Below are 21830 nucleotides of genomic sequence, written 5' to 3'. Positions count from 1 at the left end.
TTGCGCTCTCTTGATGCTAGGCAATTCTGGTTGGGGCTGCATTGACCACACTAATCTTTCTGCTCAATACCTTATGAGTGCAGAATGCAGTGGGAATAAAACATAGTTCACTTGTGATTTTGGGTCAAAGATATTACCCTAACCTTCTGGAAGAAGAATAAGATTTTGCTTCAGGAGGCAAGACAATAGTCTAGTGGCATTTACACCCTGTGATAACGCGCTGATATTTACTTGAGATCATAGAGAGAGCAGGGGTATTGAGTGGTAGAAACTCTGGCTGGGAAACCCAGAGGTAAGGATTTTGCAGGCATAATGCTGATAGCAGAATGTTTTCTAAATTTTTTCCTGCAGGTTCCCTGTCTGACAGCCAGCCTGCAACAGTTGACAGGCTAGTTACCTATCGAGCTGAAAAATCTAAGACACAAGGCTGTGGAGAGGAATGAGGGAGAGATTGTAGCGGGCTGGGTGAAATGGGCATATGTGATGTGGGTTGTGTGAAGAAGCTTGTTGGGTTTTGAGGAATCACTTCTGTTCATTCTGGCCCACAAGCACTGCTGTATTTGTGGGTATCTTATGGATCTGGCCTGTCTTCCCTTATACCTGCCAGATTTCCAGCACCCTGGGAAGTGTAGTTAATAATAAAATGGAGGTTTCAAGTGACCAACTATTGCTTGAGATTGCATTGATCACCTGATCTGCTTCTTATTAAAATCACCTCCCAGAAGAGGGGGTGGGTGGTTGGAGTTGGGCTTAATAATAAAAGTTTTCAACTTTTCACCATTTCCTCTAAAAGCAAAGGTGTTTGCTGTAATATCCAGGTGAAGGCGATAGACTTCATTCTCCAAATCCCCCTATTTGTCAAGTGAGGCTTGATATTTGGATGTTAGCAACGCACTTAGTATCCAATGAATCCTCAGTTCTGAGGGTTGTAATGCTAAGTGTGAGAAATTGGGCTACTGGTCAAAAGAGCACAATTCTAACCTGCTGGAGTGGGATGTCAACGTGACATTGACTAGTAATGCTCACTAGACAAAGAGTTCTTTTCCATCTAATTAAGAACCTGATTAAAATCCTTTTTTGTAAAAATAGAGCATTGCTTCCAATTTTCAAATGGATCGTCCAAATCAGGAAGAAGAATAAAAGATGTGATTTGAAAACTGGGGAAATGGGAGCTAGCCCATTGGATGGGTTCCACTTAAACTGGTCGGGGACCAGGCTGCGACTTTGAAGTTGCCATGTAAAATAATTTAAAAGGCCCTCACGCTTAAATGAATAAGTTGCGCGCAACAAAAATGAGAGGGGCCATAAGACAGGACCAGCGCCCTGATGAATCAAATAACTGGGGTGGTGGTTAATGTTTTACTAATGAAGGGTGAGGGGGAGGCATGAAAGGATTCAGGAAAGCTGAATTCAAAAGCAGTAAGAATTGTCGAGGCCAAATAGTCATGATTTAAGTAAAAATCAGCAGAGTCGAACAGATTGGCAAAAGATAATGGGGCATTACTGACTAGGGTGAAACCAGGGAAAAATAGAAAAAAAGCTAAAGCATAGTACTTGCATGAAGCATTCGCAACAAAATAAATGAATTAATAGCACAGATAGAAATTAATGGATTTGATAGTAGTCATGACCGATTGGTTGCATAGTGACTAAGGTTAGGAATTAAATATTCCAGGTTATTTGATATTTAGAAGAGATGAGCAAAATGGAATAGGAGGATTGGTTGGCCTTATGATAAGGAGTGGGATAAAGACAGGAAGGGAGAGAGGATCTTAGCATGCAAAATCAAGATGTAGAATCAGTTTGGATGGAGCTGAAAACAAAAGGGACAGAAAACAATAATGGGAGAGTTTATTGGCTCTCCGGCAGTAGTTGTAACGTCAGGCACAGTATAAATCAGGAAATGAGCATGTAGCAAGAAATAATGTAATAATCATTGGTGACTTAAATCCTATAGACTGGGCAAACTAAATTTGCAGTAATAGTGTAGGGGACAAGTTCATGGAATGCATTTAAGTTGGCTTTCTAGGTCAGTGTGTCAACTAGCCAATTGGGGAACAGGCTATTTTGGACCTAGTTTTTTTGCAATGAGATGAGGTTAATTTAACCTTGTAGTGAAGGAACCTTTAGGGAAGAGTGACCATAATATAATTTTATATTGAGTTTGAGAGTGAGTTAAATAGGAAACTAGGGTCTTAAATCTGAAAACGAACTCTAGGTATGATTACGATAGGTTGGGAAACTATACAAAAAGATGCGACAGTAGATAGGTAATGGCAAACATTTAAAGAAATAATTCATAAGTTCAACAATAATACATTCCTTTAAGGAATACTGTTATGATCCCCATGGAGACTGATAACTTTTGAAAAGTGGTGAATCTCCCAAACAACCAACAGAAATAATCAATGGTCAAAATTCCACTTTAAGACTTTCCCTATTACAAAGAGACTAAAATCAACATAGATCACACCTTAACTTAACAGGCAAGTGATATATCAGACTAAAGGAAAAGGTAAGTTTTAAATTAAGTAATTAACACAATGTAATATGTCTTACAAAACTCTTACTTTATGCCATGCTTCTGGCAAATTGTAAGGAACAGTCTTAAAGTCATTCCAAGCTCTCTAGCGGACATTCTCCTCTCCCTACCATTACAGGTCAAAACTTCCAGTGTCTTTTCACAATCGTTCATTCAGTCCCAAGTTTTTAGGATCCAATTTATCACCAGCAAGGCACACCTTGACCGCTCCCTGTTACTTAAATCTTCAAGAGCCCCATCTGTTCTGTTCCCTTTCTTTTGAACAGAAGCTGAACCCATAAAAGCATCCTGCTTGGCCTTTAACACAAACAGTTCCCCCCCTGCTTTTCCACAGCAGCAGCCTTTCTTCCTGTATCTCAACAGCAGCTTTTCCTTGTTTTGTGCAATATTACGAAAAGATGCCAAAAACTACCACCCGACACCTCATGGGTTTTTATTTGCGTTTCTCTCCCATCCCCATGTCAACCTGAAGCATGGACACTTCTCCAAATTGAGGTATTTACCAGGAATTCTAATTATGCATTCCTTTCCAGAATCCTTCATTTTACATTAAGTTAAAGGGACTTTTAAAAATGTAATCGTCTTTTTAAAGTTCATCGTTCATGACAATAAAAGTCCCAGTCGCCCAAATGTGGCTAGAGAGATAATATTAAAGGAAGAGGCTTATAATGTTGCCAAAAATAGTATGTCTAAGATTTGGGAATATTTTAAAATTCGGAAAAAGACCAAGAAACTGGTAGAGAATATCACCCACTCTACCATTACCATCAAGCCAGGGGATCAACCCTGGTTCAATGAAGAGTGCAGGAGGGCATGCCAGGAGCAGCACCAGGCATACCTAAAAATGAGGTGTCAACCTGGTGAAGCTATAAAATAGGACTACTTGCATGCCAAACAGCATAAGCAATAAGCGATAGACAGCTAAGCAATCCCACAACCAAGAGATCAGACCTAAGCTCTGAAGTACTGCCACATGCAGTCATGAATAGTGGTGGACAATTAAACAACTCACTGGAGGAGGTGGCTCCACAAATATCCCTACCCTCAATGATGAAGGAGCTCAGTGCAAAAGATAAGGCTGAAGCATTCGCAACAATCTTCAGCCAGAAGTGCTGAGTAGATGACCCATCTCTGCCTCCTCTGGAGGTCCCCAGCATCACAGATGCCAGCCTTCAGTCAATTCAATTCACTCCATGTGATATCAAAGAAATGGCTGAAGCAAAGGCTATGGGCCCCTGACAACATTCCAGCAATAATATTGAAGACTTGCGCTCCAGAACTTGCCTCCAGCCAAGCTGTTCCAGTACAGTTACAACACTGGCATCTACCTGGCAATGTGGAAAATTGCCCAGGTATGTCTCTGTACACAAAAAGCAGGACAAATCCAACCCAGCCAATTACCGCCCCATCAGTTTACTCTCGATCATCATTGGAAGGGGCCATCAACAGTGCTATCAAGTGGCACTTGCTTAGCAATTACCTGCTCACTGATGCCCAGTTTGGGTTCTGCCAGGGCCACTCAGCTCCTGACCTCATTACAGCCTTGGTTCAAACATGGACAAAAGAGCTGAACTCCCAAGGTGAGGTGAGAGTCACTGCACTTGACATCAAGGCAGCATTTGACCGAGTGTGGCATCAAGGAGCCCGAGCAAAACTGGAGTCAATGGGAATCGGGGGGAAAACTCTCCACTGGTTGGAGTCATACCTAGCACAACGGAAGATGGTTGTGGTTATTGGAGGTCCGTCATCTCAGCTCCAGGGCATCACTGCAGGAGTTCCTCAGGGTAGTGTCCTTGGCCCAACCATCTTCAGCTACTTCATCAATTACCTTTCTTCCATCATAAGTCAGAAGTGGGGATGTTCGCTGATTGCACAATGTTCATCACCATTTGCGACAACTCAGATATTGAAACAGTCCATGTCCAAATGCAGCAAGACCTGGACAATATCCAGGCTCGGGCTGTCAAGTGGCAAGTAACATTCATGCCACACAAGTGTCAGGCAATGACCATCTCCAACAAGAGAGAATCCAACCATTGCCCCTTGATGTTCAATGGCATTACCATCACTGAATCCCCCACTATCAACATCTTGGAGGTTACCATTGACCTGAACTGAACTGGACTAGCCATATAAATACTGTTGCTACAAGAGCAGGTCAGAGGCCAGGAATCGTGCAACGAGTAACTCGCCTCCTGACTCCCCAAAGCCTGTTCACCGTCTAAAAGGCACAAGTCAGGAATGTGATGGAATACTCCCCACTTATCTGGATGAGTGTATCTCCTACAGCACTCAAGAAGCTGGACACTGTCCAGGAAGAAGCAGTCCGCTTAATTGGCACCACATCCACAAACATTCACTCCCTCCACCACCGACGCAGAGTAGCAGCAGTGTGTACCATCTACAAGATGCACTGCAGGAATTCACCAATGCTCCTTAAACAGCACCTTCCAAACCCATGACCACTACTATCTAAAAGGACAAGGGCAGCAGACAGATGGGAACACCACCACCTGGAATTTCCCCTCCAAGTCACTCACCATCCTGACTTAGAAATATATCGCCATTCTTTCACTGTCGTTGGGTCAAAATCCTGGAACTCCCTTCCTAACAGCATTGTGGGTGTACCTACACCGCATGGACTGCAGCAGTTCAAGAAGGCAGCTCACCACCACCTTCTCAAGGCAACTAGGGATGGGCAATAAATGTTGGCCCAGCCAGTGAAGCCCACATCCTGTGAATGAATCTTAGACTAGCTAGAGACATGAGCTATTAGCGAAGAAATAATGCAGGAGCGATTAATGGGACTGAAAGCTGACAAATCTCCTGGACCCGACTGCACACACCCTTGGGTTTTAATAAGTGATTATCGAGATGGTGGCTGGATTGGTATTGAACTTCCAAAATTTTCTAGATTTGAGAATGGTCCCCTTGGATTGTAAGGCAGCAAACACAACCTGCTATTCAAGAAAAGAGGAAGAGGAATTATAGGCCAGTTGGCCTGAGGTCAGTAGGAAGGAAAATGTTAAGAACTTGATTAGTGGTCACAGTCAACACGGATGCATGAAAGGGAAATTGTTTGACAAAGCTGTTAATTTTTTGAGGTTGTAACAACTAGGGTCGGATAATGGCGAGCCACTGGATTTAGTGCATTTGCTTTGTCAACAAGCATTTGAAGTCGCACGGGGTTACTACACATGGGATTGCGAGAAATACATTAGTATGGATTAAGGATGTGGTTAATGGACAGAAGACAGGAATGACCGGGTCATTTTTAGGTTGGCATGCTGTAACGAGTGAGGTACTACATGGATCAGTGCTTGGACATCAGGGCCCATAACGTCTGATCTCTGGGGCGTTGTACCCCAAAGATTCGCTAAAGGAATCCCACCACCCCTCCCAACCCCAATGTAAGGATTGCACGGCAATTGCCCGGGAAGTTCAAATTTCCACTGGGCAACTGCCCTACACTGGGAGCCATTCAATACGCCAATTTAAATAACAGTGTTGGAATGGTTTGGGCTGTCTTAGAGGAATAGTTATCAGGAAAGTTTAAAAGAACTAGAACCACTTCTAACTCCTGGGTAACCCTAGTACTGACTGCCCCCACTCCTCTCCTGACCTCGCACATAACCCCGCCCCTCCAATTACCATCCCCAACTCTCGGCTAGCCCCAATCACCCTGAATGCCCTCCTTGCCCCCCCCCCACCCCCCTCCCTTCCTATCACAATGGGACTAGACCCCACCACGTGGCTAATTCCCCTACCCCACTGACCACGCAACTACCCCCTACCACTAACTGTCCCATCCAACACACTTTCTCCCTGGCTTTTCAAAGTGGCTGGACCTTTAAACCTAACTGTGTAATGGCAGCTTGTGCCTTAAAAAAGGGGGCGTGACCCCCCCCCCCGACTCTTCTGCACTCGATTGAAGGTCTCAGGAACCTGCTGCACCGCACCTTTCTCATCTGACCTGAGTCGAAAAGTGCGGCTGCATTTTGGTGCAAGTAAATAGGAGCAGAATGGAAATCTGACTGCGATTGCTGCTACACAGGAGTAATGGCCCCAACTCTTTACAATCTATATGAGTGACTTGGATGTGAGGATCAAGTGTAATGTATCCAGGTTTGCTGCTGATACAAAGTTATGTGGGAATGTAAGCTGTGAGGAGGCCAGGAAAGAATTTAAACAAGTTAAATGATTGGTCAAGGACATGGCAGATGGAATATAATGTGGAGAAATGTGAAGTTATCCATTTTGATAGGAAAATATAGAAACAGAATTTTTTTTTACGTGGTGAGAGACTGGGAAATGTTGAAATTTAGTGGGATCTGGGTGTCTTTATTCACAAATTTAACATTCAGGCATGGCAAGCATTTAGGAAAGCAAATGGTATGTTGACCTTTATCACAAAGTGATTACGTATAAGAGTAAAGAAGTCTTGCTGCAATTGTATCAGGCCTTAGCGAGGCTACACCTAGAGTACTGTGTAGTTCTGGTATCCCTATCTAAGGAAGGACATACTTCTCTTGGAGAGAGTGCAATGATGGTTCACTAAACTGATTTCTTTGAGGGGGATTGTCCTTTTGAAGAGAGATTGGCTAGACTAGGCCTATATTCCCAAGAGTTTGGAAGAGCGAGAAGTGATCCCATTGAAACGCACAAAATTCTTAAGGGACTTGATGAAGTAGATGCTAGGAGGGTGATTCCCCTGGCCTGAAAGCCTAGAACTATTGGATGTAGACTCAGAACATGGGATCAGCTATTTAGAAATGAGATCAGGAGAAATGTCTTCATTCAGAGTTGTGAATCTTTAGAATACTGCACTGCACAGAGCTGTGGGTGTTAAATTATTGGCATATTCAAGATAGACAGACATGCAAGTTTTTGGATATCAAGGGATATAAGGATAGCGCAGGAAGATGTTGCTAAGATGGAAGACTAGTCATGATCTTACTGAATAACAGAGCTTGAGGGTGCTGAATGGCCTACTGCTGCTTCTATTTCTTGTGTTTTTGGTATGCTGTGTCAAATGCCCTCCTGTGCCGCACACACGTACGGTTCTGTGAGTAAAAACAAAAGCAATTGTCCAGAGATAAATGTTGGTAATCTAATCTGAAAATCCCTATCATTGAAGTTAATATCTCACCAGGTCTTAATTTGTAATAAAAAGTTACCAAGCTACATGCTTGATGAATACATTGTATGTATTGCATGCAGCTTTGACTACTCATAAATCTCACTATTATTTGGATTTTTAAGGTTAAAATTGCATAAATGATAAATAGTATGTTACTTTGGATGCATCATAAATTAATGTTCTCAAATTGGAAGAGTTTTTTCATTATGTTTTAATGTTTTAGTTTCTGTTGAACCTGGTAATAATTCCAGTTATAATCTATAAATCTACATTCTTAGATATCTAGGCAACAATCGAATAAGCATTTTGGAGCCTGGCACGTTTGATAATTTGTCAAGTACCTTACAAATTCTTCGACTAAGCAAAAACCGAATTTCACATTTGCCTGTCAAGATCTTCAAGTTACCACGTTTGTTGCATCTGTGAGTAGAAATCCTGATCATCTTTTCATAATTCTTGATATCCTGGGTTTATTATATTTACTGCATTGTAAATAGTTTTAGATTAATTTTTCACTCTTTCAGATCACTGGCTAAATAACTAGTATGCTAAAAATATTGTACAGAATTTCGTTAAATTCAATTTGCATTCCATATATAGTGTCTGTAACTTGCAAGTGAGTGATATAGGTCTCCCTCATAAATGAAATAATTAACAATTTCCTATACAGCTTACAGTCTCTAGAGCCTGAGTTTTTATTTCTATATATTTAGTGTTAAGTCATAATTTAATTTGACAGTTATGTTCCAGCACATTGGTGATATTCCCTACAGCATTACTGCAAAGTGGAACTGGATGCATAGTGACTGGGTGCATGCTAATGCTCAGATTGTTGTGTAGTGCAAATATCTTGTTTTGCTAATGTTGTAGAAATTTCAGAAATTGGACCTGAACTTCAGTAGTTACAGTTGCTGCTTAGTATTACTGGTAACTCCTAAAAATTTCATTTATTTCCTCCAACTATTGGGCGGCATAGCAAAGTAATTCCAGTTCGGTGGTATCTCTGCACATGGAATATACTTCCAAATGCATGGAATTGTTTTACTATTCAGTTTATTTGTTGCACACATTTGATAAAGACAGACCTTTACTGAATCCTAATCTGGCCTGATTCTTGGTTGCATCAGTGGATCCCTGACTTGAGCGAAGTACGTTTAAAACTGATCGCCACTTTGTTTGGCTTATCATCTAATCTGGTGGTTTTGAATTAGTCCTTTTTTAAATCATTGGTTTATTAGAGTGGCATATGGTGCTAATGTCCATTGTCATTTAAAATAAAAATTGTTAATGTAGTTACTTATTTGCAAAGGAAGTGGGTTACATATTTGAATATAAGGCTATCTCAAAAACATGAGGTGTAAATATTGGCTTAATTTACTCTATATATATATATATATATATATATATATAACAACTCCCAAATACCACTTTTGGTAGGAAATTATACCTGACCACATTATGATGCTATCTGTGATCTTCACACTGACCCCCGTACTTTTATTCTCTTTCTATCTCTCCAGAACAGTGCTCCAGAACTAACTTCTATTCTCCGAAGCAAAGCTAGACAAATCTAGAGCAAGACATTAAGGATTTTCTGTTGTTCAGAATTCAATTGGGGCAAGTGTCCTAAATTGATCGTTATAGCAATGTTCTCTTGCTGTTAGCAATGAGAAGATAAATGGGATTGCAAATGAAGTTTGTTTGTAAATAATATCAATTTTGATTTGTGAGATCACATTTTTCTTCACAAAGTGCAAGACCTGAATAGCATTTTTTTAGACAATTCAACCTGTTACTTCTGGAATTAGTGTTGTCAATAAAGATCACTCCATGACCTTGATTGACTGCTTTATAAGTCTAGTGAAATTTGTAGCAACCAGATGGAAAGTGGGACTGACGGTGGCCTAGTTGCAGTGTTCAGTAAAGCAAAGACAAACCTGGGTCTCTTGTGCATTTTGGACTGAATCTGAACATTTGACGGTCTCATTGTATGACCATTATATTTGCATCTTTCCTTGTCGGTGAGTTTTGTATCTTGAAAATGATATTTTAGGAATCAAGTTGCAAGGCATTTGAGTGTTGCGATAAATTACACAGGTGAAAACAAGGAATATTTGTTCTTTTGAGTCTGAGAGGCTTGATATTGAACTCTTTCTCTATATGTCAGTAATGAAAAGATAATGCCACTATTTTGAAAATTTTGATCAGTTACCTTGGGAGCTGAACGTTTTTTTTTCAACAGAAGAGAGACAGCAATGGCAGATGGAAGCAGGTTTAAGGATGGGCTTTTGTGTGTTTTATGTTTCAGAGAGCTGAACCGAAACAGAATACGTCTCATTGATGGGCTAACATTTCAGGGATTAGACAGCTTGGAAGTGCTTAAGCTGCAGAGGAATAACATCAGCAAACTCATGGATGGAGCCTTCTGGGGCCTTGCCAGGATGCAAGTTTTGTAAGTCATGTTTAGGGAATGGAATCACAGATATTAAGACTATACAAGACCATTTGTTGCAGGAATACAATATATTGCAGGACGCTGCACTGTTATAGAATCATTGTGTCACAGAAGGAAGTCACTCAGCAAGCTGGCTCTCTGTAGAGCAATCTAGTCAGTCCCAATCCACCCTCTTTTTCCCTGTACCCCTACAAGTTTATTTTCCTTATTATAGTCATTCTCTATCTGTCTTTCCACTTTCCCCATGCACACCTACATATGAATAGATGAATAGAACATAAGAACAAAAGAACATAAGAACAAAAGAACATAAGAAATAAGAGCAGGAGTAGGTCATTCAGCCCTCCGAGCCCGCTCTGCCATTCAATGAGATCATGGTGTTGAAGTAGATGATCAGCCATTTTCCTGTATTATCTCTGTATCCCCTGATGTTTTTAATATGTAGGAATCTATTGATCTTGGTATTGAACCTACTCTAGGAACTGGTGTTCAATCTGAGGTACTGTAGGTTGTAGCTCTAATGGGTATGTGCTTTTTCATCTTTTGTCCAGTATGTATTTTTTATCTTATGCTGGAGTGAATCTGGACACTGAAATGTGCCATGAACTTTTGAATTTCCTCTGTAAAATCATGTGGTTCGATGTTGTAATGGTATGAAAAGCTGCATTTTACAACTCCTGAAAGTATCCTTCCTGGGTTGCAGCAGTGCAAACTGGGCAGCTGTCTGAATTTGGTATTTGCACTTATATTAAGCGAAGTGCATCTTTATTTGTCTGGTTTACACATTGCACAATACATAAATAATACTACAAAACATCTTCATATTTACAAGTTATATATATTTATATATAACATAAAAATATATAATATAAAATACACTTTTTTTTCTTAAATCTAATTACTTTTCATTGAAAGCACCTCTGCGGAATCAGAGTCCTTTAATAAACCACTCATCAGTTATTGAGGAATATCTCCAGCCAGCCAGGGCAGCTGATTATGAACTGTTTTGTGTGGCAGGTGATGGGCAGTGGATTTTTCTTCATAATTTTATAGCTTTTGCCACCTAGTGTTTTTGGTCACATCTCTGGTGGTAATTTTTGTTTGAAAATTTGAATTGTAATCAGTTTTAATAAATGCCAACCTCAAATGTCATAATAGATATTTGACCTTTTTTTTAATAAATGCAGTGTTGCAATGTGTTCCAATAGAAAGAAAATAATGAATTCATTTCTTTTAAGATGCTTGTGTTGCCATTTCTTGTACGAAGGTAGAATTACTCGAATCTTTACATTTTCTAGGCATTTGGACAGTAATATCTTGAATGAAGTGACTAGTGGCTGGCTTTATGGGCTGTCCTCCCTACAGCAGCTTTTCCTGAGCTATAATACCATCTCTCGGATAAACCCTGATGCCTGGGGATTCTGCCAGAAGCTAGCAGAACTGTAAGTGCTATCGAGTATATGTTTTTATTGGGGGGAAATCTCAGCAGTATGTTTTTCCCCAAAATAGCATTTGTGAAATTTACCCACAGTATTTCATTCTTGTTTATTTTCAGATCATTTTAAAGTTGTGCTAACAAAAGCAATAACGCTGCAAACATTATCTATTGTAAGGAATATGAAAACCTCTTTTGGACATAGTTGACTCAATTATATGCATACCAGATAAAAACATAAGTCTCAGTACTTTTATTTCTGTTGCAAAGAGTTTCTGATTCAAATGTGAAATGACGTTATTTTTATTTCTCTTAATCAGCACATTTAATACTTGCCTGTTTGTTACCTAATTTAATGTAAAAGGGCTGAAATTATTGTAAGTATTTGTAAAATGTCACCTTTGGGATCCTGGATTTTCTCGCACTAGAGAGCTGAAACAGAATTGAATTCCAGTTGACCATTGAAGTCTGTTTTCATCACAGAGCAGATTTGACTGCTTCCTGTTCTTTGTATATCACTTTCCACAGAGGACATGTTTTTTTGTATTTACTTGTATTATGGGGTAGTAGTACAGAGAAATTTGCAAAGCATGAGTATACCATTTCATTCTTTTGCCCGAAGGACAACTCGGTGGAGATGAAAGACATCAAGGGTGATATGCAGTAAAGAGGAAAACCTTTATAAATTTTGGGATATTGTGCAGTAGGCTACAGAATAATTGATTGCGAGTGCAAAGATTATGAAAAGATGTGTTCGATATTTTAGCCCCTAGTGAAACCTGTTAAATTAGCTTTGCTTGGATTTTCATTGTATGAAATAAATGGAATAACTGAAATTGTGTAATTAACATAGTTTTGAATTTAAGACAGTTACAGCAGTTATTATACAAATCAGGTTGCTATGAAGTGATTTCTCTTTTACTTTGATAAGAGTAAAACTTATAACTGTGACCAGATTGGTGTCTGTTTCTTTATTTGCTATTGGGTGCGAGATTATCTTTAGGTAGCTTTCCCTGCTTTGACCTTCCACTGGTTGAAATATACCTGCAAATTATAATTTTTAAACTTTGAGTTTAAGAGTTAAATTTTAGTAATGAGCCAAAATGTAACTTTGGGTTGTAAGCTGGTGAGCAGACTATGTATATAATTCTTGTTTTCCCTCAGTTATAGAATAAAACTGCATTCTAGTTAGAAAAAAAAACTTCTGAGTTGCTTCTAGTAACAAATAAGATAAATTTTGAATTTGAAAGGGAAACCTGTTAATGTTTGTAGTTTTTCTTTAAATGAATCTAATACCTAAAATATCTATTTTACTTCTTGAACTGCTTGATGTAAATTAACGTTTTCATCTCCGGTTAATGTTTTTTGATGGATGACTGATGCTCAATTGTGGTTTTTAGGCTGAGATGGAAAGCATTTTTTGAGATTTGCCATTTGGTTGAGGGCAGTTTCATGACATTACGCTAAATATAACTCTTTAAATTGCTATCAGTTACATAATGTAAATCCATGACTACAAATATGGTATTTAAAAAAAAAAAAGTTGCTCACAATAGAAATATGTTTTGATGCACATAGTAGCTTTTTCCAAATGTCAACTTCAGAAAATTTGCAGCTGGGTTTTTATGGTAACCTATTTTTAAAATATCATGAAACTGCCTCACCAAATATAATGTTTAGTTTACTGAAAGAATGTTGGGTTGTATACAAATTAGGACAAATCCAGCTGTTTCTAAACAAACATATGTAGACTGAGCTTTCACTTGGTCAGACCTGCGTTAGACTTGATTTGAAATCCAGTAAAGTTTGACATGTAGGCGGTAGATATGCATGGATGACTTACACTCAAGTGCAGTGTACCGTAGCTGTTTGCTCTCCCTTCTGCATAGTTGGTTTCTATTTTCTTTACCTGGATTGCATGGGACATGAGTGATGAAAGCATTTTTCAATTTTTAAAAAAAATTCCCCCTGATCTAGGATGGTCAGTTTGTTATAGTTGGGACACTTTAAATCTCTATTCAATTAACCTAGTATCTTTATTACTATCCTGGTGGTTCAGCTAGTTAAGGCAGTGAATAACAGCTATAGAGACCGTGATGAGAGTGTCCCAAGTTCAGTCCTTTGTTTGTCTGCATTAGCTGATCTCAGCCAGGAGTGATGAGGTTGGGAGATGTTGCTGCTAATCACTGTGCAGTAACTTTCACTGGAAATGCATAAATGTGGGCAGGATTGGGCTTTGTGGACTGACCCCACCTCATGCTTCAAATGTTCCCTAGATTATCACTACCATAGCTCACATAATATTGGTCATTTGAGTGATTCATCAGAGGGACAGAACACCTGGGAATTGTACTGCAGCAAAATGTCAGCAAAGGGAAAAGTAAAGATTGTTGTGGTGAGAGGTGTGGTTAAGGATCAATGAGCACATATTTGTGCCTAGGGAAAGTTGCTTCTGAATACCAAAAACAGCTAAGACCCATGGTTTTCATCATCTTTCAGGAATCTTTCTCACAATAACCTGATCAGATTGGATGAGGGAAGCCTAACAGGGCTGAGTGGGCTCCAGATTCTTCGCTTAAGTCACAATACAATAAGTCATATTGCTGATGGCGTCTTTAAAGGACTTCGAACCCTGCGAGTATTGTAAGTATTGAAATCTGCTATATAGTGAGACCTGAACAAGTTGGGTTCAATGTAGATGATCAATGGTAATAATTTGCATCATACACTACTATGACAGCTGTTTTTCTGTAATTACCTTTAAGATTCAGCAAATCTTGCACAGTTAACAAATTAAGATTGTTATTTTAATTGTTTTTCTCTCAAAATGCAGTAGCCCTATACAATAGCCTTGTAAAAACCAATTAGTTTTTGTGGACCTTCATAGCATTCCACTGAAGTGTCTCATTACTAGAAGTTGGTCCAATAAAGTAATAAGCAGTCTGATTCATGCTCAGTTTGTGTATATAAACAATTCCTTTGCGCTTCCTTGAAGATGGGGATTTTTCTTTGTGACCTGGTCAATATTCCTCCCTCCCCCATTACCACCAAAACCAAATCAATAGCCTCACTTACTGGTTGTGGGATCTTGCTATACACAAATTAGCTGCCATGTTTCCCTGCAAGTAACAGTGACTACCCTGGAATAACTGTGACATACTGAGACATCCTGAGATTGTGAAAGGTGCTATATAAATGCAAGTTTTTATGTTGCATGATTTAAAGTTATTTGTGAAACAAGGCTGTTAGATATTTTTGTAGTCTGTTGCCACAAATTAATGTACAACCATTCAATCCACTTTTTGGGGATTTTTATTAGAGACTGAGTAAATCTGATCGTGTGCAGTTATGCCCCAAATTTTGCAGACCATACAGAAATTGTCATGAAAGGATCTCATGCTTTTCTATGTTTGGGATCTTAAATGTTGAATTTGAAGTGTGAGTTATTTCTTTGAAATGTGTCTGGAGAAACAAAACTTAAAAGGTATTTTTTCATCTTCATAATTGGGCAGCTAACATTTAGTCAGCTTGTGTATAGTGTGCCAGTATACAGTGTCCAATCTATTTCTACATACGCGGTCAGCACTCTTAGTTTCACATTTCTGGTTTAAATTTTAATAATAATACAGGTACAGTGTCACCAACCTGACTATCTGAAAACCGGACATTTTTATAAGCTGCCATGCATCAACTTTAATTGCTATTAAATGAGTAAAGTAACTTACTGGGACAATTTGGTTAGGTGTTACATTGGCACAGGGGCACACTGGACTAGTTATTGCTCCACGTGCTAGTTTTATCCTGTGCTTGGAGTGGCCTGAGCGACCCTTGACCCCACCTGACCCGAACTGCCTTTTAACTGAGATTGTGTTTCCACTCATACAGGAAGCTGTGGTTTTCTGGTAGCTTCAGTAACACGTCCATACTTTGAATCCCAGCACAGCCTACAAGTCAGCCTTCTCACCTTGTTTAATTATTTTTCAATGTTATTTCTTCGCTGTTATGCATTCTTTTTCAAACAAATAAACCTAGTCACTAATTTTCATGTGTCTCATATTAATTGAATTAAGGTTCCGATTTATTTTCCTGCAAAAACCAGCAAGATCCGAAATCTGGCATTGACTTGGTCTTGAGGTTCCCAGTTTTGAGATACCATACCTGTACTAGAAAAATTGTTTGCAGGAAAGTCGGACCTGTCTTTTTTGAGCATTGTAAAACTTTCCTTGGCTTTTAGCTTTCTTCCATCCTCCCTGTCTTGAAAATAGTGCACTTACATTTCTCATAAGTAGGCAATGAAAGCCACTGTCTGGCACCTATTCCTTCCTGGTGTAGAATAGATCAGTTTTATGATGTAGAAATGGAAGAGATAATAGTTTCTTAATTGAAAGAGTAATACAAAGTAATTCTAAATGTTTTATATTTACATTAAAGCTAAGCATGGTAAAAGAAATGATGGTGGAAAGGATTAGTAATAGGACTTCAAAGATTTTTTAATAATCTGAATAAGTGGCAAGTTGAAGGTTAGCAGCAATTACCTTTAGAATTAGTTTCATTTGGGTGTCAGTTTTGGCTCAGTGATAGCACTCTTACCTCTGAGTCAAAAGGTTGAGAGTTCAAGTTTCACTCCAGAAACCTGACCACATAATCCAGACTGGCACTCCAGTACAGTATTGAGGGAGTATTGCAGTGCTGGATGTGACATTAAACCGAGGTTCTATCTTCCCTTCGAGGGATGTAAAAGGTCTAAAGACATTATTCAAAGTAGAGCAGCGGATTCCCGTTGGTGTGTCAGCCAATATTTATCCCTCAGCTAAAATCATCTGGTTGCCATTTGCTGTTCGTAGAACTTTGCGCAAGTTGGTTGCTATGTTTCCTACATTAGAACAGTGACACGCTTGTGAATTATGAGAGAGCTTTCAACTGGGATGGGCAAAAGCTGCTGAAAGTGCTGAAGGCGATCAGAGTTGGTTGGAGAGCCAACAATGATTGAAGCTCTGTACGTGAGACAGACTGCTACCATCAGGACAGTATTTGGTGAAACTGAACTTGGCAAGAGGTGAGAGAAGGCGGTTTGCTATCACCATTGTTCCTTGATAGCTATGCTGAACCCATGATAAAAGAACCACCAGATGAAGTACAGGAAGGTATCAAAATAGCTCAATTGGTGACAGTATTGAGATTTGCAGATGAGCAGGTCCTAGTGGCACAGCAGAACATATTCTGTTGAATGAAATGATGAAAGTTTATGGAATGATAATTAATGTAAAAATGATAAATTATGAAGATTGGAAGAAATAATCGTGTGAAAGCAGAGGTTAAGATAAATAGTCAACAGCTGGAACAGGTTTCACGATTTAAGCACCTGGGAAGAATCGTGTCAGAAGATTATTACTGCCATAAATCAGAACTAGAATAGCAATGGCAAAAAATGTATTCTCCAAACATAAAGAATTGCTCAGCATTGAAATAAGTATAGATCTTTAGAAAATAACTAACAAGACTGTGATCGAGTGTCTTGTTGTACAGAGCTAAAATCTGGTTCTTGAGAAAAGCAGACATCCTAAAGACTAGAAAGTTGTGAAATGTGGTTCTGGAGAAGGTTGGAGTGGGTCAGTTGGAAAGAACACAAAAGCAATGAAGTTCTCAGGATAGTCAGGAAGGAAAGATCGTTAATGAATATCATCAAGAAAAGGCAATAAGGTTGGATTGGTCATATTCTGTGGCATTAGAACTTGCTGAAGGAGGTGGTTGAAGGAAGATTACAGGAATGTAGACCAAGGAGGAGAAAGGGAATGATGATGTTAGACAACTTGAAATTGAAAATGGGAGGCTCCTGTGAGCAACTGAAGAGGAAAGTGCAAGACTGCAAGGTATGGAGAAATGAGCAAAGAACCTACCCCTGGGCAGATCCCTACAACTACTCAGTTTGAAAGTACTTCATTGCTGAAAAGTGATTTGGCCATCCTGAGGTCACAGAAGGTGCAATATAAATGCAAGTATTTTCTGGGGTGAGCAAGGGGAAAGTAATAATGAGGATACCATAAATTAGTGTTTATCCCAGTGAATTAGATTCCTGAATACAAATGTTCATGCATCTTCCGTGTTACATAGATTCTTACACTATAGCTCCTTATTAGTGCTATAATGGGAAGCCACCATTGTGATTTTAACTGGGGAAAAAAAAAGTAAACGGTTAACGTTTCGAGTCTGAATGACTCTTCATCAGAACTAAGGAAAAATAGAAAAGAGGTGAAATATAAGCTGGTTTAAGGGGGGGTGGGAAAGGTAGAGCTGGATAGAGGGTCAGTGATAAGTGGACATACCCAAAAGATGTCATAGACAAAAAGACAGAGGTGTTGATGGTTGTGATATTAGCTAAGAAATGTGCTAATGGGGACATTAAGGGTGGAAAGTAGGACGAGCAAGGGACAGATAGCCCTAGTGGGGGTGGGGTGGGGGGGAATCGAAATAGGCTAAAAGGTAGAGATAAAACAATGGATGGAAATACATTTAAAAATAATGGAAATAGGTGGGAAAAAAAATATATATAAATTATTGGAAAAAGGGGGATCGGAAAGGGGGTGGGGAAGGAGGAGAGAGTTCATGATCTAAAGTTGAACTCAATATTTAGTCTGGAAGGCTATAAAGTAAAAGCTGTCAGACCTGCTGAGTTTTTCCAGGTATTTTTGTTTTTGTTCTAGATTTCCAGCATCCGCAGTATTTTGCTTTTAAAAAAGTAAACAGTTTTTTGCAACTATGATTTTGGTTCAAAAGGAACTTGTTAAACACCGTCTGAAAAGCATCTTCTTAAAATCTTAATTATGAGCCTGAGCTTCTAACAAGTATTTGATTTCTGATTTTTGAATTTGACTCCTGATCAGAAAGATCAACTGAGCAATTTTTATTGCTGTCCAACTCAAAACTATAAGTTTTTTGATAAAATGTGTTCATCCCAAAACTGCATGTTTTACATATCTTTTTCTAAGTGACCACTATTGGTCTGTACCAGTGGTCTTTGCTAATGTGAGATTGACCTGTAGAGTGTATCTGGTGTATAAGACGAGACTCCACACTGCTATGACTGCGTATCTTGCTTCTGAATCATCTGTGCTGATCTGATATATTTCCATTGCACTTTGTTCTTCAGGAGTGCCTTTTCGAGAACAGGAACAAAGATGTGCTTTCAAACCATGTTCACTTTAAGAATAGGTTCGCTATATTTTAAGCTAGTTCAGTGTCTTGTGTAAATATTATTTCCCAATGCACTGTGCTAATCCTGAAATCTTAAAATACAATTTATTTAGAAGAGGGAATGGATAAATATGCAAACAAATTTAATAAATGTTGTGCAAATACATCATGTCACTGGGAGAAATTGGACTTTTTGAAATGCCAGTATTTACTAAAACTTGCATTTATGACTTATTATGAAGGTGCATTCATTTATACATATAAGTTGGCATTTCTTTTATTATTTATCCTTGACTGCCAGTGCTTGTTACTTTGGCAACTTCAAAACTGATTTTCAGAGTGGGAATGTCTCTAAACTTATGAATGTGGTGCTTTACAATTAGTTTTGGATAGCCTCCATGATTTGGAAAATTTTTGATTTATTTTTTGCTGAAATTCAGTAAGCCGCAAAATACAAGAGAAAATACCAGAGATCTAAGTGTTCCTCTCTTTAATTGTGAAAATGCAAAGATCATTAAATGAAATGGAAAATTTTATACAATACTACTTTACAGCTGGAAACCAATAGTATGCATGGTAAATATGGTATTCAGTATTCCCAAAGTATGCTTGAAACATCTAATGACTAAAAATTGGCAGCTCATCATTAAATTTAAAGAATAAATAAGTGTTTATTTTTATTTTTTTTCTGGGGGTGGGAATGGTTTAATTGTTGGTATCTTAAAAGCTAATGTGACATTTTAAAGACCTGCTTTAGTTGTACTTCTCGGGCAGCTGCCAAATCTTGTCTTTAGTCATGAGTTTGTCATTGGAAAGGAATTTAGAAAGGACCCATACAGGCACCACCTCTTCTCATCTACACACGAAGCTGGAAGCAAAAGATTCCATTACCTTGAACTGCTTGAAGGAAGATGTCAGACAGAACTTTACTTGGCCTTTCCTGAAACATGTTTAGCTTTCAGAGACGTTTATGTTTGTATTTTGAATGACCAGCTAAGACTGAATGCTGAGGTTTTCTACTCCAATGCAGAGAATTCTAATTAAATAAAGCAGAGGCCCATTGGGTCCTGCACCTGGTGAAAGAGAAACGAGCACGCTTTAATTATGGTTCCATTGTTGCTGAGGATTGACGAGCCTTCAGTGGGTGTGAAACTGCTGAAATGCATAGCTATTCAAATGGAGGTCAAGCCTCGAGGCCTTCACACAGCAATGATTAACAAGCCAGCAGGCATTCAGGCCTAGCCAGCCAGAAAGAATAGGAAATTGCCAGTGAAGCTTGTGAGAGAAAGGAAGTAAATACAAAAAGAGCTCAAATCAAAGGTTTTTCTAGTTTGCGTGAACATTTTTTTTCTTTTACTTCACCCTCCTTCATTCTTTTCATTTAAAAGAAAACACGCAATGAGCAGGGCATTGACATTATATAGAATACAATGTCATAGTCAATTTAAAACCATATATTTAGAGAATAAATAGCCAGGATAGAATGCCACACTATTCTACTTGTACATACTTTCATCTCAAGAAAAGGGGGCTGGTCAAGCCGAGAATCAAATTCTGTATTTTAAAAAGAAAATAAGGACATGCATTTATATAGCACTTTTCATGACCACTGGATTTCTCAATTACTCCATTGACTGTAAAGTAGTTTAAGTGTAGTCACTGTAGCAAGTAGTTGTATGTAATGCTGTAACACTAAATTTAAAGTTAAACATGTTACTTTCAGACTCCTTCATATTGAATAATTTTTTTTCCAGTTTTAAATGAGAATCTTGTATGAAATTGAGGTGTCCTTGTTGGTTCCATCTCGCATGAATTTGATACACAAACTGAACAGATCATTTTCCTGACCACATGCATGGACCCAGTAGATTTTTGAATGCCTAATATTAAAAATTGGAACAACTTTTGCTTTACGCTATTACTTCATACATTTAAGCAAGATTAATTCAGATTTGTAGCAGAGTTCAGAATTTTTAAGCTGTCAATTTTTTGTTTTCAATACCAACAAAATATTTATGTAACTTTTAGTGTTGAAACTTCACCGAATGATTGGGAGAAAAAATAGTAACATAGTAATGTTTTGGACAGAAGACTATTGGACCATCTTGCTTAGTCTTTCAAACCTCTTACCAGGTTTCCTACTGATTCCTGAACTAACAGCCCTGAATCATCTTATTGGAGATTGTCCAGTCCTTCTCTTTTCTAAAACCTGTCATAATTTTACATTCTGGCAGTCTAATGCGCACACTTGCACTGAAAAAAAAATCAATTTCTAGTGTGTCTTTGATACCTTAACTTCAAATTGAGCTCTACAGGCATGTGCTTGACAGTAAAAAAAAAAAATCCTGGATCTATTATCATACCCTTGGAATAAAAGGTGTTTCTTAAGTCTGTGAAATCTCTTCTCACCATCCTATCAGATTTATTATTAAATTCAAAGTAGCAAGTGGATGGATAATTCAGTTCCTACAGCAACTATAAACTGTGTTCAATTCTAAAATCATAATTTAAATGGTACCTAAGTTTTTCTGTTCCCAAAGGCCACTGGTAGCAATGATTTTGACTTTGCTTTCCTGTTGCTATAAACCAGTACTGGTGAAAGGCCAATTACTACTCACCTTTCTACACTAGCACTTAGCGGGGTATTTTGATGTTGCAGGCTATTTGGGGAATTATTTTAGTCAAATTGAAACTTATTTGGCAATAGTAGAGAAACACTGCATTCCTCAAAGGATTAATTACAAAGTAGCATGCCTAATTTGACAGTGATAGTTGTCCCATTTGCTAATAAATCTCCCCTCTATTGGTACTTAATGGCAGTAGTTTGTATATTTATAACTTGTATAGGGAAGGATAATAACCTCAAACCCCACAAAAGAAACAAAAGCTTGCTGGAAGTGCCTTTTTAAAAAGGAGTTTGAAATCTTCAGTAGATAGTACTATACTGTTCCTGTGCAATGTTACCAAGTACTGTTAGATATTATTTTTGCCCTTTTCACAATTTTCTTTAAATTCAGAATCATTCAAATTTGCCTGACTACCATGAAAATAAATCTTGTATGTACCT

The 21830-nt window shown here is 38.5% G+C and overlaps 1 protein-coding gene across 2 annotated transcripts in view; it reads left to right on the top strand.

The window, feature by feature from the left end:
• Nucleotides 1-21830, top strand: part of lrig1 (leucine-rich repeats and immunoglobulin-like domains 1) — a 154188-nt gene that overhangs the window by 84817 nt on the left and 47541 nt on the right. For both annotated transcript variants that reach the window (XM_078543673.1, XM_078543672.1), the window contains 4 exons: nt 7961-8104; nt 9991-10134; nt 11436-11579; nt 14072-14215. In XM_078543673.1, the coding sequence (XP_078399799.1) occupies nt 7961-8104; nt 9991-10134; nt 11436-11579; nt 14072-14215 (576 nt within the window). The remainder of the gene's footprint in view (nt 1-7960; nt 8105-9990; nt 10135-11435; nt 11580-14071; nt 14216-21830) is intronic.

This window comes from Cetorhinus maximus, chromosome 6 (assembly GCF_964194155.1).
Source record: "Cetorhinus maximus chromosome 6, sCetMax3.hap1.1, whole genome shotgun sequence".
NCBI classification, from domain to species: Eukaryota; Metazoa; Chordata; class Chondrichthyes; order Lamniformes; family Cetorhinidae; genus Cetorhinus; species Cetorhinus maximus.
This window is presented reverse-complemented; position numbering and strand designations above follow the sequence as displayed.